The sequence below is a fragment of the Symphalangus syndactylus genome, chromosome 18 (assembly GCF_028878055.3).
Source record: "Symphalangus syndactylus isolate Jambi chromosome 18, NHGRI_mSymSyn1-v2.1_pri, whole genome shotgun sequence".
Lineage (NCBI taxonomy): Eukaryota > Metazoa > Chordata > Mammalia > Primates > Hylobatidae > Symphalangus > Symphalangus syndactylus.
Window position 1 is genome coordinate 44,959,393 of NC_072440.2, and position 27,204 is coordinate 44,986,596.

General features: G+C 40.8%; 1 protein-coding gene across 1 annotated transcript in view; it reads right to left on the minus strand.

The window, feature by feature from the left end:
- Positions 1 to 2,458: 2,458 nt before the first annotated feature.
- The window catches only part of SNX18 (sorting nexin 18), a 284,676-nt gene continuing 259,930 nt past the window's right edge, over positions 2,459 to 27,204 (minus strand). Inside the window, exon 3 of the mRNA XM_063622651.1 lies at positions 2,459 to 2,746. Coding sequence (XP_063478721.1) covers positions 2,739 to 2,746 — 8 coding nt within the window. The 3' untranslated portion in view covers positions 2,459 to 2,738. The remainder of the gene's footprint in view (positions 2,747 to 27,204) is intronic.

Consider the following 27,204-nt stretch of genomic DNA (forward strand, 5'->3'; position numbering starts at 1 on the left):
TGACTGACATTGAATTCAAGCAACAACTTTTCAGATAGTAATGCTCATTTGTATGTAATTTGCCAATTGCTTAATTTTTCTCAACTTTTCTTTTGTTTATGTTTTCTGATACATTAAAAACTCTTTATATATCACTCTTTGTATAGCACATTTATAATATATGCTGAAAATATTTATAACACTTTTTTATTAGCACTCATACTGAAAGATTTGATTTAAAGTACCATAAGCTTCTGTAAAAACAAAAGTCATAAAGTTAGTGTTTTCCTTTACTGCTTTCAGTTTTGTGGCTGGCTTAGAAAAGCCTTCTCCACCTTGGGCATAAAAAATTAGTCTACATTTTATCCTAATATTTGTAAATGTAAAAAGAAAAATAACCTATGAATATTATATCTTTCATTCTACACAAAAATAAATTCCACCCAAATGAATTTAACTTATTCTTAACAATTTGACAGCCAATTGTTGCTATGCTACATATTGAACTATGAAACATTTCATATTGCTATATATTGAAATATTCCAGTTATTTTAAAATTCCATCTTTATGTTTTATATTTAAAATGAATTACACACATTGAAAATGAATTACACATATGTGTATTTTAATCTAGATCCTATATTATGTTTCACTGACTGTTTTTCTATACTTGTGTCAAATTAAAGTGTTTCAATTATCTACTGTAGCTTTAAAGTAGGTTTGGATATCAGTAGGGCAAGTCTCCATTCTCATTAATCTTTTCATGCATTTATTTTTCCAAAGAAAATTTAGAATCAATGTAGGTTCCCTCCCACCAAAAAAAAAAAAAAAAAAAGAAAGAAAGAATAGAAAAAAACAGAATAAAAGCAATTAGGGTTTGTATAAATCAGCGTTCTCCAGAGAAACTTAACCAATAGGATATTGGAGAGAAAGAGAAAGACAGAATGAGAGAGAGAGAGAAGAGAAAATTTACTATGGGAATTTGCTCACTTGATTATAGAGGCTAAGAAGTCCCGTGATCTGCCATCTGCTAGCTGGATAACCAAGAAAGCCAGTAATGTAATTCAGTCTGAGTTCAAAGGCCTGAGAACCAGGAGCACAATGTCCGAGGACAGAAGGAAATGGATGTCCTGGTTCAAACAGAGAGAGCAAATGTGCCCTTTCTCTGCCTTTTTGTTCTAGTCAGGTCTGCAAAGGATTGGATGATGCCTGCCCACATTGGTGAGGGTCATCTTCTTTACTCAGTCTACTGATTGAAATGCTAATCTCTTCCCAAGACACCCTCACAGACACACCAAGAAATAATGTTTTACTAGCTATCTGGGCATCTCTTAGCCCAATCAAGTTGACATATAACATTAACTATCACAGGAGTTTTAGTAGGATTGTGTTAAGTTTATAAATTAATTTTGGAGAAAGTAGAATTTATATAAGATTGACTCTTTCTAAATTGAAATGCAATATGTAAATCCATTTATTTAAGTTCTTTATGTTTTTTAATAAAGTGTTTTTTCATGAAAGTCTTAGAAAAATATAATTTAAAAAAAACCCCGTTTATAATAGCATAGAAACTATTGTTGGAACTTTATAAAGTATCTAGCTATCTCTAAACTATTGCTGGGTATGCTGGTACATAAACAAATGTTTCATAGTCATTTTTCTTTTACGTGAACATCTTCCTAAACTCCCTGTTGTTAGTCCTAGTTGTTTTTCAGATACAATCATATTGCAAATACCAGTCATCTGTCTCTTCCTTTAACAGTATCTACTAAACCTGTCTTATTGGATTTGTTAGGGCCTTCAGGAAAATGTTAGGTAGTGTATATATCATGATGTATATAGTATAAACATAACAGTATAGAATTGATTATATTTGTCTTTTTTTAGTATAATGTAAAAACACTAGTGCTATCCCCATTTAAGTATGTGTGTTATTCATTTGACAAATTTTTTTCTCAAAATAAGTAAATTTCCTTCTTGATTTGTTTTTAAATTTTAATACTTATTTATGGATGTATGCGTTTTATTAGAATGGATATTGGATATTCATTGACTACCTTTTGACATCTATCCAGACAATCATATAGTTTTTTTTTTAGTAATACATTCTACTAATCAATTTTTCAAAAAATATGCTGGATGAATAAATGGCCACATTAAAATATCTTTGTATCCTAAAGCAAAATCCAATTGATTATGAGTTTTCATATATTACTGTATTTTCTTATATATTTATGATATTTGTCTGTATATTCTTAAAGTGACATTTGTCTGTACTTTTCTGTGTGCTATTTTTGTCAGATTTTAGAATAAGTGTTATGTTGGCTTACAGATAACTTTTCAAATCATTTTTCTTTTTAAAAGATATTTTAGTATTACCCCTGATCACATCCCTAACACAGAATGAGACTTCTCCCTGCCTGGCCAGGAAGCCCCTCTGTATTAGTTCATTTTCTGTATAACAAATCACACCAGATCTTAGTGACTTAAAACAACCAACATTTATTACCCCAGTTTAGGAGAGTCAAGAATTGAGGGGTAGCTAAGCTAGATGTTCAGGCTCACAGTCCTTGATGAGATTACAATCAAGATGTTGTCCAGGGTTGTAGTCTTCTAAAGACTTGACTGCGATTGGAGGAATCTTCTTCTAAGCTCATCCATGTGGCTTTTAGCTGGAGGCTTCAGTTTCTCACCACATAAATCTCTCCAGAGTGCTGCTTGTGTGTCCTCATGACATGGCAGTTGCCTTCTCCCAGGGTCAGTGATCTTAAAGAGAGTGAAACCACATTGTCTATTGTGGCCTTGTTTCAGAAGTCACAAGCTATCACTTCTGACCTATTCTATTAGTCACAAAGACAAACCTAATTCAGTGTAGGAGGTGACTACACAAGGATGTGAATACCAGTAGGGACAAATCACTGAGGGACTCTCTGGGAGGCTGGCTACCTCACCTCCATCTCTGTTCTCTATATTTTGGGTTCCTTTCTCTGAAAAACTGCTCTTGGTACTCAGAAAAATATTTGTGAGGCCATTATAGGTAAAGCTTTACCACTAAGAAGGCTTTCAGCCTTTCAGCCTTAAGTGTTGCCTTGGGGTGATTATATGTATATATGCACAAGTATGCAAAGCTGGTGAGTAGAGGCAACTTTCTACTTGAGTATGGATTGCCGTTTGTGAAGATTTCAACTCAAATACTTGGCAGTGACCCCTCCTTCTGTTCAGGAGTTATCTGGAAATACTCTTTGGAAAGGGTAGGGCCTCTGGTGAGTGAGGATTTTTCCCTAGATTATTTTCTACTACCACATTCCCTCTTTAAGAGGAACCTAGGGTTAAACATCAAACTGAGAACTCCTTCAGGGATGTTATTAATTCAGGTCAGGTATGCACAATGCTGACCCATTTTGGAAAAATTGCCCTGTGAACACCCTCATTTGGAACCTGATGGCAAGAAGAGAAGCATTTACTCCATGGAGGATGGGGGGGTGGGAGAAGTGTCATGTTACTTTACTTGAACTCTTTTCCTCTCTCCACTGGGAATATCACAGTATAAAAATAATTTTTAATGTGATGATAAAAGTTGAGTTAGCCCCTTCTTTTTTCCATTCCCTGTTTTCCTTATATCTATTTTACTTGAAAACAACCTCGCTAAGATAGTGCCTATAAACATTCTTGTATTAGCTTATTTGCCTGAACTGACTTAAAATATTTTTTAAAAACTAAGACAATCAATTTTTATTTATTTATTTTTAATGGTGCAGAGGAATTTTACTTTCTTCGAATTGTTTGATCAGATACAGTTTTTATTCCTCCATCCTATCCTGAATTCCAATAATACCTTCTGGAATTTCTTCCCCGTTGTCTATATTCTGCAAACCTTTTCTGAATTATTCTTCCTACTATGAAAAGAGCCTGATTTTATCTTTGTTATCTTGTCTGGAAGTTTCTTTGTCCTTCTTGGTGTCTCACTTTTTAATCTCATAACTTTGTTTCCACACCTATCTTTTCAACCTTTTAAACACTATATCTGAGCATTAATCAGAAATAAAAGAGAAAATTTATGAAAGGGGAGCGTCAAAGAAGAGCTACTGGGCAAGGAGAATTGAGATGCAGGTGAAATTTTCCAGTTTCACTAAAATGTCTCCAGTCATTTACAAAGGCCACTCCCAGTTTAGATATTTATTTTCTTATAACCTTTGTTTGCTTGTTTGTCTTCAGCTCAAAACCGTTTCTTTGGGTAAAATCTTATAAGTAAAGCAGATTTAAAAAAAATTTTTATTGATAACAAATACAGAATCCAGATTCTCATGAACCGCGAATTTCCTTTTCCCCAACTCTCCATTCCTCTTCCCTGGTTGGGAGGGGAGCTCCCTAGCAATATTTAGAAGATCATCTAAAAATCCCGGGACTTGATAATCTCTGACCTCTCTCCTAAAATTCTGTGTGACTGTGCAACTATAATTGCCCTGATCTTTCCTCTCCACCGATCAAAAGCTTACCCATCTGTTACAGACTGAATGTTTCTGTCTGCCCTCCCCAAATTCATATATTGAAGTCCTACCCTGAAAGTGATGGTATTTGAAGATGGGGCCTTTGGAAGATAATTAGGGTTAGATGAGGTCATAAAGATGGGCCCTCAGGATGGGATTAGTGTCCTTAGAAGACATCCTCTTCCTTCTCTCTCTTTCTCTCTCTCTCTCTCTCTCTCTGTCTCTGGTATGTAAGGACACAGCAAGAAGGCAACTATCTGCAAGCCAAGAAGAGGGCTTCACCAGAACCCGACTGATATGGTTTGGCTGTATCCCCACCCAAATCTCACCCTGAGCTGTAAAAATCCCCATGTGTCAAGGGCAGGGCCAGGTGGAGATAATTGAATTATGGGGGTGGTTTCTCCCATACTATTCTTGTGATAGGGAATAAATCTCACAAGATCTGATGATTTTAAATAGGGGAGTTCCCCTGCACATGTAAGATGCCCCTTTGCTCTTCCTTCATCTTCTGCCATGACTGCGAGGCTTTCCCAGCCATGTGGAGCTGTGAGTCAATTAAACCTCTTTCCTTCAAGATTTACCCAGTCTTGGGTATGTCTTTCTTAGCAGAATGAGAATGGACTAGTACACCAGCCATGCTGGTATCCTGATCTCAGACTTCCAGCCTCCAGAACTGTGAGAAAATAAATTTCTGTTGTTTAAGCCACCTTCTGTTGTTTGAGTCTGTGGGATTCTGTTGTGGCAGTGAAATGGACTAAGACAGCACCTTTCAATGCTCAGCTCCTCCAGTCCACATCCCTGACCTCACTTGAATATATTTCTATCATCCTCTTCTGTGCTCTTAACCATGCTCTTCCCTTTACTTAAGTTGCCCCTCCCACATTTCTTGGTCCTGAAAAAGCATACAATTTCCAAGTAACAGGCTGTATTCCAGTTTGACTGGAAAATGGGAGTGGTAAAAGGAAATGGGATAAAATTACGTACGGATCATAGACAGTAATAATTATCTGGGGTGGTCACTGATGGCTGGAGTGAGAGAGCTGGCAACACACACAAATCAACCAGCTTATCTATAAAATGATTTCACAGTTCCCCGCCAGTTCTAGCATTCTTGATTTCTATGGTCAGAGTTGTTTCTGGTCTAACAGCAGGGAATGGAGTGAATTGAAGTTGGGGAGAACTAGAGGCAGGGACAGAGGGTTATAGTCCTTGGTCTGTGAGTGCCATTAAATGAAAGTCATAAAAAAGCACTGTCCACCGAAACATCTTTTCATTGCTGCTCTGTGACGTGTCTAATTGGATCTTCCATTTCTCCACTGGGCTGGGGAGTCTGAAATTCCCTGTAGTGAGCATGTAGCTGGCAGATGGTGCTTTTGAATTCATTGCTTCCCTTGGAATTTTTCTCATTATCTCCATTCCTCTATCCCTGAACATTTTAAAGCTCATGTCTAGCATTTCTTTTTCAAAGCACCTCCACATTCACAATGTTATATTTATAACAACTTGATGATGGAATAGAAATGATCACCTTCTTCTTACAAATGAAAAAATGGAGTGCCTTAACAGGTTGAATGACTTGCCAAGATTAGATACCAGCAACTCATATTAGCAGCAGAGCCATAACAGAAAAGTGATGAACTGGAAGCTCAAGGTATGCTCACAGTGCTAACACGATTCTGTGGGAATGGTCTCCTTGTCACGGTGCCCATGGCTAAATTAGAATTACGTTATCCTGGCAGACTCACAATCTACTCGCTGTGAAAATCTCCACCTGAAAGAAAATGTTTCTGGCCTAATAATCTTTGCTTCTCAAGACATGGATTTTTCGAAAACTGGACTAGGAATGGGCACAATTCGAACAAAATAGGTTTTCAAAATTGGTTGGGAGCAACTAGGAAAAGAGAATATGGTAAGCAGATTTTACACATCTAAAATACATTCCTATTTAAGAAAGAGAAGCTTTCTAAATGAGCTAAGAGCAAAGATGGAAACAAAGGTTTTATGCCAAAGCTACAGCCACCACAAGGTCTGTTGCATCTCCTCCAGGTCCGCCCTGCAGCATGATGGCCTGTGTCTGTCACCCTGGCCCAAATGCTGCGCTCCACCCTTCCTTTGTACAGCTTTCTCTTTCACAGGCAGAACACTGGCACCTCCCCAAAGGGCCCACTCGAGAAGAAGCAGCCAGGGTGGGGTGGCAGGGCGGCTCTGTGAGTGCTGGGAGAGGGTGTGGGACCTGGTCTTTATGCTCTGAGCCACCGCTGACGTCAAGCCCACACCCGCATTAGAAGAAAGCACACAGAAAACTCCCTTTTGCAGCTGTGCAAACTGTTCTTGCAGAACTGCAAACACGCCCACTGCCCCTTACAATTATTCTAAATCCATGCTTTCATTGGCTATACTAAGAGAGAAATAAAAAAGCTATTTCCCAGTTGGCCCTTTTTCAGCCAGACAAAATTAAAATGAAGCATGACGTTTAAGTGAAATACTCTTCCAGTTTATGTTCTGGAGTTTCCAAGCTCCTTCCACCCCAGCCTGGTCAGAGCAGAGCTGGCCAGCTGAAGGCTTTTCTTCCAGTTTCCTAAGAAATATCCTTGGAAGGTTGGCTATCAGGCTGTTTCTAATACACATCTGTTTCAGGCTTCAGACATGCCTTCTCACCCTCCTTGGTGGAATGTGGTACATTAGGAATCTAATTTAATGGCTCCTCCTGTAGAGGGAACAGGAAAGGCGAAAGTTCATCAGATTCACCCCAGGTCTCATTGTCCCCACTGATCAGGCAATACACAGACTTCCTAGGGCACCATCTCTTAAGGACCCCGGCCCAGACCTGGGGGAGAGAAGGAGGCCATTTTTCCTTGGTGAGCATGTATGGTGGAATCTGCACCTTTCCTTGGAAGCTAAGGCTGGGACGGGATAAGAGAACTCTTCTACATCCCTGTAAACTGCGCTCCTAAGAGTTCGACATCAAGAATGGTGTTAGAGGTTTGAGGGCCAGGAAAACGTGAGCCCACTGGGTTACTTCTAATCCTGAGTACTCTGTAAATCCCAGTGGCTCTTAGGTGTGTGTTGACATCATCTGTGGAGCTTTCTAGAAATATAAATGCCATGCTTCAAACCCAAGTATTCTAATCCTGTGGGAAGGGGCTACAGGGCATTAGCTTTGTGTAGTTTCGAAAGTTCTGCAGTGATTCTCATGTAGGTAGTTCATGTATTAGCCAGTTTTCGCAGCTGGGGTATGTACATGAACCACTCCTAAGAGCAAAACTCTAAAATCACTGAAAAAAAAAAATTATTTAAGTGTAAATATGAGGCACAAAGGTAAGACGATAGCCAATTTAAAAAACCTGGGGGATATAAAACAAGGAAGAGTTGCAGTATCTATTAATAAATACCTCATTCATAGAAAAATGGAGTAAGGCAGTTATTTTTAGGAAAATGACCTTGGCCTGTAACAATAATAAATAAAATTAACTGTGCTCTAGCTACAGGAATAGCACCCAACTGGGTAGGAGAGAACAAGGAGTCATCCCTAGAAATCAGGTAGATGGGGCTGGGCATGGTAGCTCACACCCGTAATCCCAGCACTTTGGGATGCCGAGACAGGTGGATCACTTGAGGTCAGGAGTTCGAGACCAGCCTGGCCAACAGGGTGAAACCTCATCTCTACTAAAAATACAAAAATAGCACGCCTGTAATACCAACTACTTGGGAGGCTGAGGCAGGAGAATTGCTTGAACCTGGGAGGCACAGTCTGCAGTGAGCCGATATTGTGCCACTGCACTATAGCCTGGGCGACAGAGCAAGACTCCATCTCAAAAAAAAACAAAAAAAAACAAAAAAAAAAAAACAGGGAAAAAAGAAAGAAATCAGGTATATGGGTAACATTAGACCCGAAGAACACAGATACATGTAGACAAACACAGCATGCACAAAGTAAGGAACGCAGGTTAATAAGGACCATCGATATTTTGAATTGTTATTCTAAATAGTATTATCCACATTTGATTGTGTTGCAGTTGTTAGGACTTTCTTCTATTCATTCAGTAGTTATTATTGACAACTTACTGCATGCCAATCACTGTGCTGGGTGCAGGAGGGACAGCAGCAATACCAGCAGAACCTCTTTCTCTATTTCCTTTCACATCTTATTTTTACTCGGTCTCAGTTCTGCATTTAGACTCTTTCCATATGTAGAGAAGTTGCTTTCTGCCACCTCCATTTACACCCTTCAAACTCTAAGAAAATAGAGAACTTCTTTCTCTCAGGGTCTATGGATCATTCTAAGGGAAATATTCAGATCAGTTTCGCTTGGGTCACACACCCAACTTTGGCAGATGGTGTTTTCCAAAGATGGCCACACCAACATATTTACTCCATTGTGTAGGTTCTTCCTGCTGTGTGACTGACACACTTCCCACTAAGAGCGGAATGGACCTATGTTCCTTCCCCTTGAATCTGGGTGGGGGCTGTGATGGCCCCATGCAACCATACTACAGAAATGGTATGTAGTTCTTGAAGCTCTTGAAGGGCACAAAAATGAGACAGTTTATGTCTGGCACACACTCTTTCTCTTGAGATAGTCGTCTTAGATCCCAGCCTCCATGTTCTGAGGAAGCCCAGGCCACCTGCAGAGGCAACATGTGGGTGCCCCAGTCAACAGGCAGCAGGTGGGTGGGTTGAATGGGCTTTCACATGATTTCAGCCCCTGTCCCTCCACCTTCAAAGTCTTCTAGCTGTGGCACCAGGCATTGTGTAATCGAGACAAGCCACCCTGCTCTGCCCTGTTTGAATTCCTGACTCACAGTACCCATGAGCAATAATAAATCATTTATGTTTTAGTTCACAAAATTTTTAGTAACTTCTTATGCAGCAGTAAACAAATAATATCCCCACGGAGCAAGGGAACAAGTGTGTTACTGAAGAAGAGAGATGTGAAAGGTTGCTAGGTAGACAACATGGACAGACACCGCAATCTACTACAAGTTGTCCCAGGATATGTTAATTTCCCATGAATGTCGCTAAGAAAATCTTAGATTTTATAAAAATTGGAGCCAGAGTCATTATTATCAACAGTAAATAAAAAAGGGTGCTGATTTTACTACCTAATTCCATTTGCTACATCCACCGTTTATTATTGTTCAGGAAATATAAGTGCATTTTCTCAGATTCATTGTTTAGGCATGATTTTCAATTTAGCAAGAATTAAAAAATGAAATTCAGAAGTATTACCATAAAAAGTTTTAGGCATAGATTGAATTTCAGATACTAAGCTTAGGAGGCTCTGAACTTGAAAGCTGCTTTCAGAAAGAGGTTTTATGGTGGTCTTTAAGAAAAGACCATCCATGGAGGTGGGGTGGCAGGTCATTTTCAAGACTTGTTTCCTATCTAGGTTTTCCTCTACCTGCTGCCATTGTGAGCAATCCAGTAAGCACCTTCATTTGTCTGCTGAACATCATGATGAATTTGCATAACACCAGACTGAACCTGAATTCCTCACTAGCAAAAGAATGTTTTCTGGAAGTTTCCAGAGGATAATGTTTAATTTGTTTATTTTTAAAAGATGCTCAACCAAAGTATATTCTCAAAGTTTATTCTATTTAATGATTTTCATAGACGTCTGATAAAAATTCCTTTATATACACCCATATTTGAAAGTTCAAAACACAGAAGGGGAAGCTGTAAATTAAGCAGGATTTAAAATATGCTCTTTCTCACAGGAAAAAAGTTTACTTTGCAGTCAATTTAAATGACAGCTACCAGGGAAACCAGAGACTGAGTTTCAGGATTGGGAGCTGAGATATGAAATAATAACACTGCCTGTGTGCCTGTGTAAGGACTCATCTACAGAGAAGAAATTAAAGAGCAGACATTGGACTGTTGTGTCTCTGAGAAAGGCAAGCTTTGGGGAAGAGAAAAAAGGTTAAGCTTGCTGGCCCTCAGCTTTATGGTTGCATGGTGGCCACAGAATTGAATGCATTTTCTGCCTCCATTTCCTTTCAAACACAGAGGTTACCAGTGAAGGAGAATGCATTTTACTCTGTGCATCTCTGAAGTTAAATTCCTCATCTAAATCCACATGAAAACCTAAGAGACACAGCCCATTTCATAAGTTAGCAGGATTGAATTCTGCTTTCTGAAGTTGTAGTGAGAGTGTTCAATTAAGTGAATCTTGGGGAGTTTTTCAAAACATTTTTAAAGACTAGATATTTTTTATTGTGGTAACATTTACATTAAGTAAAATTGACCATTTTAACCAACTTTATATGTATATTTCATTGGCAGTAAATACATTCACATTGTTGTGTAACCATCCCTACCATCCACCTCCAGAACTCTTTCATTTTCCAAAACTAAAGCTCCTTACCCATTAGGTGATAACTGCTCATTCCCCCTCCCATCCCCCAGCCCCTTTCTACTTTCTGTTTCTATGAATTTGATTCCTCTAGGCACCTCATATAAGTGGAGTCGTACAGTATTTGTCTTTTTGTGACTGGCATATTTCACTTAGCATAGTGTCTTCAACGTTTGTTCTTCTTATAGCACCTGTCAGAATTTCCTTTTTAAGGCTAAATAATATTTTATTGTACATGTATTCCATATTGGTGAATTCTTTTAAATGGGCTAAACTGCACTCTCCAGCAATAGTTATCAGGACAGTCTTTCTCTACTGTCTTTTCAACGTTAAACTTTTGTTTAAAAATGACATTTTTCTTCTTTATCACTTTTATCATTGTATCATTATATTTGGCTTATCTTTCCTCTCTACCTCCCTTCTTTCCTTTCTCCTTTTCTGTCTTCCTTCCTCTTATCTCAGTCTCTCCTTTGTGATAGCAGGTGCTACATACTGCAGATGTCCTTACTGTATACCCACCTCTTCTGCCAAATTATCAGTTTCTCCAGGGCAGGAACCAAATCTTACCTTATGAGAGGCCCTGAATAAAGCCAAGTAAATGCTCAGTAGAGGAGAGCTGAGTTTAACTGAGTGGACTATTATATGAGATAGAGGCAAAAGAATGATCCCATTCACAAATTTCTCAAAATCAGCTAAGGCAAGCACAGACCCATGTCTATTTGTGTATTTATTTTTTATTGCTGCCATCACAAATTTTCACAAACTTTATGGCTTAGAACACTACAAATGTATCATCTTATAGTTCCATGGATAGAAGTTCAGTTCAGGTCTCACTGGACTAAAGTCAGTGTCACCAGGCTGCACTCCCTTCTGGAGACTCTAGGGGAGAATCCCATTCCCTGCTCATCCACGTGTCGGCAGAATTCAGTTCCATGTTGCCATAGGACTAATGTCTCCAAGTCCTTGCTAATTTGTCACCTGGGGCAGACCTTAAGCCCAAGAGGCTTCTCTTGGTTCTTGCACTTAGCTCCCCACACCTTAGAACCAGCAACAGGCACCAAATCCTTCTCCTGCTGCCATCTCCCTGACCCTCCTTGTATTGTTGCATGTCTATCACTGAAGCCTGGAAAGGTTCTGCACTTTTAAGGACAGATGTGATTAGACTGGGCTTACTTAAGAAACCCACCTGAAGGTCCATAACCTTAATCATATCAGCAAGGTCTTTTTTGCCATATGCACAGGTTCCAGGGATAGGAGATAGGCGTTTAAGGGGGTCATCGTCCTGCCTACCACAATCTGCTGGCATCTACTCCAGATCTCCTAGTTACTGTCTTCCAAGCCTTTTCTTCCTGGGGCCCTGCCCGCTGGCCAACTCATTCACCATTCTTTAGGGATCCATGCATAATCTAACCTCAAGCTATTTCTTCTTCTACATAAAATGGATGATGAGTTGGATTGCTCATTGGGATGACTTCCTTTCACCAATGTCTTTCCAGGCCACCCCTGTGTGAACTAAGCCCAGTGTTTTTCTTCCTCCATTATCCGGTCATAAAGAATCCCACATGTGGCCACAGGTGCGAGCTGAGGTACAGGTCCTGGTGCAAGAGTAATGGGTGAAATAGGAGTCTGGACTACCTACCGAGACAGCTTGCTACCTGTGCTCAATCTTTGTTGTATAATAACACTTCCATTTTATGATGGATTGCTGCTGGACCTCCTCAATTGCACGACTTGGTGGGCTGGATATATGGTCCAAGCACTTCATCCTGGAACTTCTACAGAGCGCTCTCCTACTCTGAGCTTACTTTTACCTTGAAGTCTTTGTTTGTCACCCACTGTATAGGTTCAAACAGTATTCCCAGGTGGGGAATATTCTGCCTCCAGAATCTGAAGTGGCCTATTAGGTGCTGTACTTCCTTCTTCATGGTTGGAGGTGCAGGAAGCAAAAATTTTTCCTTTATTTTGGGGGGGATGTTCCAGCTTGCCTCAGACTAATGGGTACCTAAAATTTTTACTGATGATGTGACACTCCTTGAGTCTTCGAAGTGTTTAGCTCACATTTTCTGTAGTGCATGTGTCTTAAAGGCCTCCAATCAACTAGCGACTTTGTGTTCATCTGATCTGATTAATATGATGTTATCAAAAGAGTATAACAATGTGAGCTTCTGTGGGATGTCCAGGTCTCTTCAGACTATATTTTAACAGATAATAGAAGAGTTCACATAGACCTTGGGCAAAACAATGAACAGATACCACTGTACATTTCAAATGAATGTGAAACATCTAATCTTTCCTGGTAGAAATAGAAAAGAATGCATCTGCCAGCTTCATGGCCCCATCCCATGAGGCTGAGGCCATGTTAATCTGCTCTCACTGTCACAGCAGCTGCAAGTGGGGCTACCACTTGGCTGAGTTTACAACGGCCCACTATCGATATTCTCCTATTCTGTCTGGGTTCTGCAAGGTGCAGATCAGTGTATTAAATGGAGATATGATGACCACCACCTCTTCCAGGATGAATATAAAGGTGACTGGGGGAGACTGTACTGATTTGGGAATTATCTTTGATAATACAGGACTAAGTAGCCTGGAGAGGGCCCCAGGAGATGGTGTAAGCTAGGATGACTCCTATAAGGATGGTAGAGGAAATAGTCTAGCCAAATGAGGTGCAAAGACCAGAAATCGTCATAGCATACAGTGGAAGGGAAATGAAAACATCTAGAGAAAGCAGCATGGTAGAGTAGCTATGCTATGCAAAGCTGGAAAGCCCAATTATATTATAACTTAACCCTATTTATTGGTGTAGTAGCAAGGAGGAGAGTAGCACAGATTCTGAGGCAAGGAGGGTGTATGTTGTCTTATGGGAGAAGGGCCTCTGCATCTTCTTCAAGTAAGGTTGGCATGTTATCCCTTAGTAGGGAGGGATGGGCCACTTTTGCAGGCTCAGAAGGTTAAGAGAAATCTGGGAAGTAAATATTTTTGGGGGCATCAATCTAGATTTCCCTGTCTCATGTGTCCAAGTGCTGTTCTTTCCCAACCAGGGCCCTAACTTGGAATAGTCCACTGCCATATTTGGGAGTTTAACCTTCTCTTGAACTCAAATACTATGTCAAATAATTCTTGGGACTACTTCTCAGCTTCCTCAGCCCTCCCGTTGTAGGAGATGATACCTCTGTGCGTGCTACCAAGAAAAGTCTCTCTGGCCTTCACTCCTAGCTTATAATTGCCAGTTAATCACTCTGAGCTTCTTATTTTTTTCCAGATCATTAGTTGAACTTACTGATAGCCAGCTCCATTGTCCTTATAGTTTCCCTCATACTTCTCAAACACCTGATATGTTGCACCACCTAATGAATTCCCTTCCACCACTGTATCAATCATTGGTTGAAAATTTGAACAATTGCATTGCTACCTAGTGCCAGGGCTTTCTGTTGCTCGCCTACTGCTAGCAATTAGGTCCTCTTTGCCAGGTGTTTTTTAGACGATTTGGTTCCAAAATCCCATCTCAGTGTTTGCTTTCTCAAACCACTCCTGGTACCAGCTGTCACAATTTGGGCTCCCTAGGAGGCATACTCTGGAATGTAAATTGTTGTGCAGAAAATGCCTTAGGGAATGCACCTTGAGATCAACATTTGTGAAAAGAATGGAAATAAGATTGGGTAGAGGAAGAAGTTAGCTGTGATATACTCTGAATGGAGGACTTAGCTAATTCTAAAACTGGAATGACTTTTCAGAGTTGTTCTGAATTGAGGGCAAGGGACTGGCCTTTATAACTCCAAGCTGATCAGTCACTGATTATGGACTATCTGATGAAGGAGGTGTAACCTTGGACAAGGCTGCTGTAATCAGTTACAGCAGTGTAACTGATTGCAGGAGGCTGACCCTGAGGGCTTTGCCTGCAGCGCTCCCAGTGGCTGGGAGAGTAAGTCCTGTATTCCTGAAGACTAAGTGATACATTGCAGTGTCTATCATGCAATCTTAAAACCTTATTACAAATCAGAGCACTTTAACCCATCTTGACAAAACAGCCTATTTCAAGCTAAAAATGATTATCCAAGTCATCAACAAAAGTATTGAATAAGACAAAGATCTCTCTATTCCTACTCCCACCTACCCCTTGTCTAGTACTATTACTCAGTGCATTTTTGTTGACTAGTAAATAAAGCACTTTAAGGAAATGCTCAAATTCTAGCCCTAAAGTTACAAATGGAGGAGCTTTCAATGAAGAAAAAAATGACCCCATCTGCTCTTTCATTATTTGGAATAGCCTTTGAATAAAATGTATGTAAATACACTTAAATAGCCTTTATTGAATGCCTACTCTATGTTAGAAATTGTTTTATTTATTATTACTTTATGTGTTGAAACTATAGCAAATGGAATTTATTATTTCTATCTTAAATATACTAAAATATGTTGAAATGTACCAAGTAATGGGTTGTGTTTATGTTTCAGTTAATTATAACATGTGATTTTATTTATGTAGATGCTAATTTAATATTTCAGGTTGTTGCTACCTGAATAGAATGACACTAAATTATGTATTTTTTAAAAGTCTAGAAAAATGATGATGATACACATTTACCTAGAAAGTGTGTGAATGCCTAGCCACAATGTCCATCCCTTGGAGTTTTCCAATTCTGTGAAAGGAATGCATTACTTCTGCCCCAGGGGTATGTGGGGCTTGAAGCTAACATCCATTTCCCAGTGGCCTAATTTACAGGCAAAAGTGACTTTTGTCAGACCTGCTATAGAGAAGGGTCCAAAAGTGGACCAAAAATCTGTATGGAGCCATCTGAGCTCTACCATGTGTTGCTGTGGGATCATGGCCATGTTACTTGAACTTGGGGCCTTTGTTTATTCATCTATGAAATGGAGACAGAAATACTACCTCTTAGGGGTTTTTGTGAGAACTGAATGGGAAAACTGTATGTGAAGCATGCAATAATTGGCAGATATTTTTATTGCTCTTTCTATTATTAGCTGGCATTACTAGAAGTGTCTACAGGAATGAATTCTCTTCTAGTAAACCAGCCCCTCTCTGTGTCTTCATTTCCTCTTCCATAAAATGTGGATAATAATGGTATCAATTCTGTTGGCTCTTATGAGGATTAAATTGATTAACATATGTAAACCCCTTAGAAAAGTGGTGAGCACACAGTAAGCCCACTAAAAAAGTTCTTGTGCTTTCAATTTAAACTAAATTTCTTTGACCAAATTATAAAGATATAACTACTTTTTCTCCAAAGGGAGATATGATGTAGTCAAAGTATTGTATCATCTTTTCTCACTCCTTGGTCACAGATTCCACTCTTTATAAGGCCTTTCCTGACTAATTGGAAGAGACCAGGTAAGCTGGTTCTGCAGAAAAATCACAATGCATGGCTGATGAGTAGTGAAGGCTGGAGCCAATGTGGCCTTGGGCAAATCATGCTCTGGGCCTTGGTTTTCCCAGCTTTCTGATGGGAATAACATCTCTACCCTGGGCACCTCCCTGGATGGTTTACAGATCATATAGGAGACCGTGTCTCCTTGCATATGGCATAATTAGTGTGCATGAAGAAGGCTTGGCTCCGCTCAGTCTGCATCAATGACCCTCAGGCTTCTCCTCCTTGACTGTTGCATTGGATGTGCATGAAGTAGCTATTTGGGGTGCTCTTGGGGTCCACTAAAGGTGATAGCTTCTGGAGGATAGTGTTCAAGCCACCTAATCTAACACACAAATACTTAAGAATATACCATTGAAGGATGATTAAGCACTTAATATAAAGTCATTGGACACTAAAGCTTAATGATGCAAAGGATGTTTGAAATTGTGTCTGTAATGGGCTAAATTGTGTCTCCTCCCCAGATTCATATGTTGAAGTCCTGATCCCCAGTACTTCAGAATGTTACTGTATTTGGAAATAGGGCTTTTAAAGAGGTAATTGGGTCCAAATGAGGTCATCACAGTGGGCCCTGATCCAGTATGACTGGTGTCCTTATAAGAAAAGGAAATGTGGGCACAGACGCACAGAGGGAAGAAAATGTGAGCACACAGGGAGCAGATGGCCACGAACAAGCCAAGAAATGTGAAGAATTCCCAGCAACACCAGAAGCTGGAAGAGACCGGGAAGAATCTTCCCCTTAATGTCTTCAAAGAGAGAGCATGGCCCTGTTGATTTTAGACTTCTAGCCTCCAGAACTGTGAAAGAATAAATACCTGTTGTGAAAGTCACCTAGGTTGTGGTACTTGGTATGGCAGCCCCAGTAGGCTAATGCGGTAGCCCAATATGTGTCTTCCAAGAAGCTCTAAGTCTGTGGAGGAGAGTCTGTTAAGTCAAGGGAGGAGGAACTGGGGAAGAGGAACTTAGGAGGAGGAGGCAGGCTTCACTCTCCTCTTCTTTAACCAGCATAAGTCTTTTTAGCAGTGCTGTATATTGAACTTCCAGGAAGAGCATTCTATCTACTAAAGATGTGTAGTGAAAAAGCAGCCCTGGAAAACTAGTGTTCCTGTGTAGCTGAGCCCGTCGATGCTCTACCTTAGGTTAGGAATCTCCCCATTTTCCTCTCACAGGCCCCCTGTGTTCTTTTACTCACAATAGCTTGTACCTGGGGCTTTGGCTGAGGTGGTCCCCAAAGAGGCTCCAGAGCCTGCTTTGTCCGCACTTAGAGAACTGAAACAGGCAGTAGTCCTGACCTACACAAGGGTATAAATACCCCCAGCTCTCTTGCCGCTCATCAGGACAACTTTGGTGAGAACTGCACTGTCTCCAGAGCCTCCCTATGGGACTTAGCGTGACACCTCACCCTTGATTGGCCTCCTATCCTTCCTTTTCCTTCTCCCTTGTGGATTCTACCTGGAAATACTTCCTAACAAATCACTTCTATGTGGTGTTTCTCAGCCTCTGCACTGTTGACATGTTGGTTGGGATAATCCTTTGTTGTGGGGAGCTGCCCTGTGCATGGTAGGATGTTTAGCAGCATTCCTGGGCTTTACCCATTAGATGCCAGTATCACCTCCCTTCCTCGCCCATGGTCATGACAATCAAAAACGTCTTCCGACAAGGCCCAATTTTGGCCATGGGAGCCAAAATTTCCCCATTCAAGAACCACTGTTTGAGTATTACAAATGTAGATCCTTAAGTTCTGAGAGGTGATAAAGTAGAAGACCTGGGATTAGAAGCTAAACTTCTTGATTCCCTGGCCACTGGCTATTTTTTTATTTTTTAGTTTTTACTACACTTGTATTTCCCAAACTTGTCAGATCATAAGACTTATGTAAATACCTTTAAATACAGAGTCCCAGATGCCCCTCCTAAAGAATCTAATTCAGTAGGCCCGGTAGGGGGCACCTGGTCTGCAAGCCTCAGTGGTTCTCTTGATTAGGCAAGCTTGGGAAACTACACTAAAATCCCGATTCTCAGATTATACTGTGGAAAGGACTCATTGTGTGAATGGTGTGGGGAGGGGAAGAGGCAGGGCAGTGAGGTAGTAGATATATTAAATATAAATATGTTTCTATAAAATGTAAATTTCTGGGCTTCATATTCTGAGATCTTGATAGTCTTAATAAAATTCCCAAGTTTTTCTGATACAAGTGGTCTGAAACAATTGTTATATTACTTTTCATTAAATTATGTTCTTTTATTAATGTACATGCAAAGTAGTGCCCTGTATCTATAGATACTTACTAAACACTTTTCCCCTCAGCTGACATCAAGATTTCTAATGAATGCATTTATAATACTCTATACTTCTCCTTTTTAGTACTTAATAATTTGTGTAATGTTGGTCTTCTTCGGTAACATATGCTGTAACTCAGGGCCTATCTCAGCCTTTATCTGGTTATATTCCTTAAGTCTAGAACTCTATCTGCACAGAGTGAGTGTTCAATAAATGTTGCTGAGTAAATGACATCAGATATGAGGTAAACAGAATAATGACTCCCTCCCTGAAGATGTTTACATCTGAATCCCCACGAATTTGAATATGCTCAATAGGAGTATGCTATATTACATAGCAAGGGAGAATTAATGTTGCAGATGAAATTAAGGTCGTTAATCTGCTGACCTTAATATAAAGGAATTCTGCTAGAATATATACTGGTGGACTTTATAATGACAAAGGTCCGTTGAAGTGGAAGAGGGAAGAAGAGGAGGTGAGAGCCAAAGAGAGATTTGAAGATGCTATGCCACCGACTTTGGAGATGGAGGAAGGACCCACAAGCCAAGGAATGAAGGTAGTTTCTAAAAGGTGGAAAAGACAAGGAAATGGATTCTCCACTAGAGCCTCCAGGAAGAACACAGCCTCAGAGACACCTTGATTTTAGCTGAGGGAAACCAATTTAAGACTTCTGACATCTAAGAGAATACATTTGTATTAAGCCTTTACATTTGTAGTAATTCATTTCAGCAGCAATAGGAAACTAATATAGATGGTAATGGAAACAATAGCTGACCTTTACCGCTATCCTTCCATCAGAGGCTTAGAAAGGCTTATGTGGCCAATGGCACACCATTAGCAAGTGTGGAGTTGGGCTGCAAACCTCTCAGATCCACACTCTGCCACACCAGTGCTATTGAATGTGGGCTGCACAGACTGTTCCTGATCCATGTTGAAATAAATGCTGATATTGAGACTACATGTTGAGAAATGTCTCATGGTAATTCTTTTCTTTTTTCCCATGTTCATTCTGATTTTGAAAGATAATTTTATATCTGTTAATCTACCAATTTTAAAATGGGGCTTCTTTTATATGTCATTTTTATTTCTTTTTTTTAAAGTAATTCATTCTTATTATATAAGAATCTTGGTCCACATGAATTGGAAGAAAAAAACAAACAAACTGGTTCCTAATCACAGACTATTGGAGAAGCTCTGCACAGACCATGATGTCAAGATTTGGGGTTGCGATGGGTCCTTGCCACTGGCTTTACTAATTCCCCCAAGTGGGCAGAAGTGAAGTCTCAATCCACAGTTGCTCAGGGCCTTCCTGTGGATGGGATGGGGGCAGAGGGCAGCCTGGTCCTAGGAGCGTTCTCCCCCCTGAAGACACAGCTTTCCTAGTTCCGCTTCCCAGTCACACTCCAAAGCCTCATCATTCCCACCTTCTCCCCGTTCTTTCAATAAAGGATACTTAAGGTTTATATTAAATTTTTCTTCTCTTCGGTCAATTTTTTTTCTATGAGAGTGCATGCCCCCCACATATTTCACATGGCCTTCATTTTTATGAATCCAAGAATAAACGCATTTTTGGCTAACAGCTAAGACGTATTTTTAGACTCATGGAGCTGTATTTTTGTCTTCTGGAGAACATAATTTGAAGCAGATGCAGTGGCATGTGGCACTCTTTAACTCTGCTCCCAGTTTCAGATGTCCGCCGGCAAACTGCCTCCCTTCAAAAATATGTTAACACTTTAATGAAAACTGATGATCTCTCAATCTAGCGGGCTGAGCCATCCAGAGAACAATGACTGAGATCTTGCTTATTTATTCAAACTGCTTCAGGTCAGCTGTGTTGACCTTTGCTCTGCCTGGGACAGGGGCTTTTGCAATAGAGATGTTTGTTTAGCATGCGCATGTGAATCACTGTCATTTCCTACCATTCCCAGTTCCATGATGGAGCAAGACCACATCCCAGGGGAGCTTGTATGATAGAAAGAGAAAGAACCCTACTAACCTATTCCACATATGGAATCTTCTACTTGTCAACAGTTAGATTTGGAAGCAACTTCTGTCATCATCTATTTCAACATCCTTATTCTAGAGCTATGCTCAATGATACCATTTGAGTCTAATTCTGTTTTGGACTTTTATTGCCTGAGTAGGTGTCAAAGAAGTTTTTTTGAACAAGTGAGTGAGTGAATGACGAATGAAATTGAGACCCAGAGAAGATAAATCTCTTGTCCAAGATAACAGAATTCAGAACATAACAGATTCATTTACAAGCAGTCCAGAAAGATTGCTTTCAGTACCAGTACAGAACTCCTAAAATAGTTCTGGTATGAGTCCAGACTCACCGTTGGTTTTCTCTCAGATAGCTGAGGCTTAAACCTTAAAACGTCTAGGCTGGGTTTAACCTGCTCTGCCAGCAGGGATTCTATGCATTTTAAATCAAGAAGTTCCAGATCACAGCAGAAGAGAAAAGTTTCATATGGGCAGAATGGCAGAGCCTGTGTGAGCATTGTGAATCATTTCACCACAGGAAGTAAAAGCTAGGTGGTGGAGGGCTGGTCACGGAAAACGCTCCAAGGTGAGAGTTATTTCAACTCTGCTGTGATTGGAGCTAGGCTAGCGTACTTACTCTTTCTCAATAAAATAAAGAATAAAGTTAAGACCAACTTTAAAAAAGTCTTGCAAGTGTTGCAGATTTGAGTACCTATTAGGATCAAAATTAAAGAGATGCCAATGGTGGCTAAACCCAAGCTTTCCTTTCTCTAAGAATCATTTAGAGCTTAGGAAGAACTCCAGGCAGACTAAATGGAATGTAATTGAGATGTTGGCCTGTCAATATCTAACTGGGAAAATGACAGGCCTGGAAAGGTGATCATCAGTTTCACCAGGTAGATGGTAGATACGATGTTCACATCACATTCGTGCTAAACAGAATGTGATATGAACAGAATGTGAACAGAAGCTGTGATGTGGCACCAAGAGGCCCGCCACTGTCCAAGGAACTCCGCTGGCCAGCAGGTGACCTGCCTTCTCAGAGCATTGTTTTCTTCATATGCAAAGTGATGATGACAATATTTCCCTCAAAGAATTGTTATGACTAGGATTAGTAACTGTGTAGATATACATTAATAATCATGGCTAAAATTGTTCTAGCACTTACTACCTGCTAAGATGCTGTCCTGATTTTTTTTAAATATAACTTATCCCAGAAGCAACTGTAGACAAATTATTTATCCTTCTGGCCTCTCTTTATTCTTACTTTATTAAAAACAAGGCCTTGGAAATTAATACTTTATCTTCATCAGAGAGTTGTTATGAAAATTAAATAAGTTAATCTGTGAACATGTTTTCTCAAGTGCATGGTCCATGTTAAATATTCAACGAATGTTAGCTATTATGATCCATTATATTATACTGCCCAGAGATAATTAAAAGTATAAAATTAGACTTCCAATGAGTATTACGTGCATCAGGAGGGGGAAGAAGAGGCTGTGTTGACTGTGGGACATTTCACAGAAACAGATGTGTTGGTGACCTCTTAGTGTGTCCCATCATGTACACTTTCCCTGCTTCTCCCTTTTCCCTGCTCTGTGTCCAGGAAGGTTACCTGCATGGGCTATATCAAGAGGCTGCCTTTCCCTCTGTCCTCCTCTGTGCTCAGCGGATGCAGAGCCTCAGCAAAGAGGAAAGGAGGAAGGAGGGTGGAGTCAAGGCACTTATTCCCCTGCTTCTCCACTATAGGGCTCCTGCATGGTGGTTGATGCAGTTAGTATGGCCAGTGGTTATTACGATTTGGTGACTGAAGGTGGCTTCAAGTTTGGGCATCTGGAAAACAGTGGCAAATCCAGGGTGTATTGCTTTGGGAAAAAAGATAGTAGATGACAAAATATTTCAGGACAATGGGAGCCTGGAGCTAGATGTGAAGGACTACCACTTGGGACTGAAAGAGATCGTGGCAAACAAATGTTTATTTAAAAGTTTACCCAAATAGCTAAAAATCATCAAATTCCCCACACATACAATTTTTTTTCTTTTTTCTTTCTTTTTTTTTTTTTTTTTTTTATTGAGACAGAGTCACACTCTGTCACCCAGGCTGGAGTGCAGTGGCATGATCTTGGCTCACTGGGCTCACTGCAACCTCTTGGCTCACTGGGCTCACTGCAACCTCTGCCTCCCAGATTCAAGCAATTCTCGTGCCTCAGCCTCGCGAGTAGCTGGGACTATAGGTGCACACCACAATGCTCTGCCAATTTCCCTCTCACAATTTTACCTTCCTGATAGAAATATTTCTATACTCATTTTTTGAGCATTTGTGTACACATGCCATCACCTTCCTTTATCTGTAGTTTTGCAAGAATTTCTTAGTTTAGCAACTATGATTCAGTTCTTTAACAAATAAGTTCTTCAAAATCACACAACCCATTTCTCATAGTTTCCTTGAAAAAATAAAAAGATGTAAAACAAAGTAAGATAAAGTATATGATATTAGCTTTTATTTAATTTACTGTAAAATGTAGACTGCCATTTCATTTTGTGTAGTTCTAAAATCAATTTTAAACTTTTTTCAAAGGAAGGATTGAAAATAAAAGAAATACTTAAGCAATACAAGTAAATTCCTTGAGGCCAACATAAAGTTTTCTTGATTACCCTTTCAGGACCCATTCATTTGTTGGTCTCCAGCTCCTGAGCTTTTGCATCTGACAGAGTATCCCAAAGTCACTTTCTTAGAGCTGACCACAGGACAGACAGTCATGAGCCTGGAACTTAGGGAGGGGAAAATCCTGGTTAGGTTGTATGGCAGGATGGCTACTTCTCTAATTATTCATTTATCTTCTTTCTATTGCTCCTGGATTTTTAGCTGGACTCCTGGTCACGTAAAATAAAGATTACATGTCACAGCCTTACTTGAAGCTAGATTGGATGTGTAACTAAATTCCAGTCCATACGATGTAAGCAGAAGTGCTGTGTGCAACTTCTGAGAAGCATCATCACACGAGGGAGCATGCTATTCTCTTGTCTTTGTCATCTTCTTGCTGGCTGGAATGTTGACATACAATGAAGGCTTAAGCATCCATCTTGTGCCAGGCACAGAAGCTATGCCAAGGATGATGGAGCAACAAGGTAGAAGCAGCTTGGGTCCCTGAGGTTCATGACTCTGCCCTATCAATTTTGGAACACTTACCTCGACTTGTTTAAGTCACTGCTATTTTGGAGTTTTTTTGTACTCTCCGCTCAATCTTATCATAATTAATGTATGATGCTCAAGTTCCACTGGTTTCCTCTCTAACCAGTTCTGGAAGCCCCCAAGGAGAACCTGAGCACCTTTCACCTACCTCATGGCATCTTTGCTCTGCTTCTGCTCTAGGCATTGATGCCTCTGATTAGAAAACTTCTACCTCTACCAAATGAGTTCCTCATGATAATATCACCAGCAATTGATGCTGCTGATAAACAAAGTTCATTGTTCAGGCTGCTGTCAGTTCCATGGAACACTGCGTGGTGGATGAGAGCACAAGGATCAGCATCCAGCTCTGTCACATGCCAGCTGGTATCACTGTGGGAGGGTGGGTGGCCTAACCCCTCTCTGCCATCTGTAAAATGAGAATAATAACAGTGCCCAACTATTGGGAAAGAAGCAACGATAATAAAAGAAAATATTTAAATGGATACTTTCCCTGTACCAGTTCAATATGCAAGCCTATTCCATATTTAACATTTAATAAATGCCAGAATTTGTGCTACCTGGGGCATGACTGCAGTGTTACCCAGGACTACTCAATGCTGCCACAATCCACAGGCATCTTAGCCCCAGGGCTCTCTTCCATGGGACACAGTTTTGATTCACAGGACATTAGTCTTGTTGGGATGACTTCTTACAGCAACTCTCCTGTGCTCAAAATATTCTTTCCCTACCCCTGGCCCCAACATATTTTCCTTAAATCAAATAACATGAATCATGCCCAAGTGTCCTTGTACCTCATGCAAAGGAAGAGAGAAGAAAGTATGCCAGATAGTCTCTGCAAGCCTGAGTCCTCTAAATATGCTGAGGCACGTCTGATTCCCAGGATGAAAACAGCTCAGAGTTTCCATTTGAAACCAACCTCCTACTCACTACTCCACCTCACCCATCCCATACCCACTAGCAACAATTGCACAATTGCACACATCATTACTGAGGAAATGAGGGATTGGGATCCTCAGAGAACCTGACATTTTTCCATGGGATGATGGCAAGATGATCTCTAAACTCTAGGAGCTTCTCTCTCCCCAGGTGTGCACAGGTATGTTTCTCTGTGTACTGCCTGGATACTGCCATGGGCCCTGCCTCCCCTCTGCCCAGGCTCTGAGTGCATTCGCTGACCTGTTTTTCTTACCCACTGTAGCTCTGGGATTTCTGAGCTTTGCACACATGTCAGCTGTGCTTCTAATTCAATACTGTGACCAGAGACATGGGGAGCACGGGCAGGAGAGAGGAGGGGCTGGGAGGCTGAGCTAGACAGGAGCATCCTTCTTGTCAAGGAGTCCCTTCTTCTAGCTTTTGATATAGATTCTTTTCTTCTCATAACCGTTAATGTGGAAACGTTCTCTAATACATCCAAAATTAAACTCATTATCTTTTTCTGTTTCTCTTAATAAGTGCTGCCCACATGTACTTCCTCCAGGGCTTATTCCTCTTCCTGTCTGCTCTGATCTCCATTTCTGGTGCTGCCTTCCTCCCAGTCAGCCAGGTTCACAACCTCTGGCTGCCTGATGGCTGGGGGCGGGTGCCATTTGTACTATAGCTGTGTGCATGATGTCCCCAGAGCTGGGAAGTGCACAACCTGGTTGATGGTGCAGGAGCAGCCCTGCCCAGGCTTGCCACCTTGCAGTCAGTGTTTACCCCCTGCCCCTATTCACATACCCCCATCCAACCAGTCCCCAAGTTCCATCTATCTAGTCCATCCTTTACCTCCTGTCCATTCCCAATGTCATCTTCTCAACTCCAGACCCCATCATTCCCCACTTAGCTTTCTAACTGGTGTTTCTTCCCTCAGTTCCCACCAAGTTCATTCTACAAAACAGTGCCAAATGAGTCCTCCCAAGGCCAGATGGGTAATGTCCCTGCAGTGGAGACCCATGACATCAAATGTCCTAGTTTGGCACCCAGACCTTCTGGCCACCACATACTTCCCCATCTTTATCTCCTTCACATACATACACTCCAGCTTGAGTGAACGACTAGGCAGCCCCTGATTTTCTGGCGATTGGCTTTACTTGGGCCTTTCTTCTAGGAATGCCGGGTGACTTCCTGTGCACTTAAGGCCCCATTCATCAGTTTTCAGTCTTCTCGAATTCTCTCTAACCTGAATTATCTCCGACTAGCTGTTATCACTCCTTTTTCTGAAATCTCATTAACAACTCTCTTAGGCTGTTTAGATTGGAAACATTTGTATTTGTGTCTTAACTGTGCCTTCAAGTAGTTTACAATCCAGTAAAGGAAATGTGTCTTAGGTGTCTCATAAGGCCTAGTACTCATCTTTGCCCTGTGGTAGATGTGTGTGGCGTGAGGGAGGGAGAGAGAAGAGGAAAAAATGGAAGGGAAGGAGGGAGGGAGGACTAGCTTTCTATATACAAACAAACTCTAAAACAGGTTTCTTTGATTTAGAAGTGGGTGTTTCAGAATCTAAGATGGATATTTTCCCTCACTGATGCCACAAGGAAATTCTTAAGGTTATACCAAATCAAAAACCTGAAGAGAAAATCAGAAACTGGGAGGAGAACCATCCTCTTTTCCTTAGGAGAATTAAAAACAATCATTAAAGAAGCACATCCAAAGACTAGGGGCTGCTGCCCCTGCACCATGGGCCCAGGGTCATTTAACCTTGTCAGTTAGACCCATTTTTATTATTGAGCAGGTAACAAAACTCGGAGGATCTGTTTGTAATCTCGACATGAGGGTTCCTACTGGGAAGAGCGGGTGACTGACACTCCGATCTGTCCTGGCACTGAACAGAGGCTGCTCTAATGGGGGGTTGGGAGTACCCCTGGCCTGGGAGACCCTAAGAGCAAGCCTGGCTCAACGTCCCACTGAACCTTTGGAGGAAGGAAGGTGGAGCCCCACTGCTTGTCTTTTCATGATGCTCTAGTTTGAGGGGAAGCAGCCAGGCTTCTGTGTGGGCTTCTGTGCACTGGAGCCTGACCCGGGTCCAGGACTCTAAGTCTGTTGGGGAACAGCAACCAAAGTGAGGCCTATCACAGCACATGGGTCTCTTGGGGTGGGCAGGAGAGGAGGTAACTAACAGAGGCTTAATAAATTTGTGTGGAAGGAAGTGAGGCTTCTATTAAAGGACATTCCTTGGTTATTTTGTTTTTAGTTCCTTTCCAGGTAAAAAAGAATGTGTATGTGTAGCATGTGGTGTATATGTGTATAATACATATGTACATGTGTGAGTATACGTGTATGTGTGCATGTATGCAGTCTATGTATTTCCCCCCCACCCCTGCTGGGAAGAAGAGTGACAATTGCTGTAAAATCAACATCGCAGAGACCTTTCGCTATGGATTTTCTGAGACAATCGCTATTTCAAATGTTTTGTCTCAAAACATATTTTCTGAACTGGTCAACAGGATATGTGGTCTCAGTGTTTAATGTTCACGTTTCATTAAGATATTTCACCATTTACTCAGTTTTCTCTAAAATGTTCATCAGTCCCCGTGCCCACCCTCCACAATCACTCATTTAAAGTGTA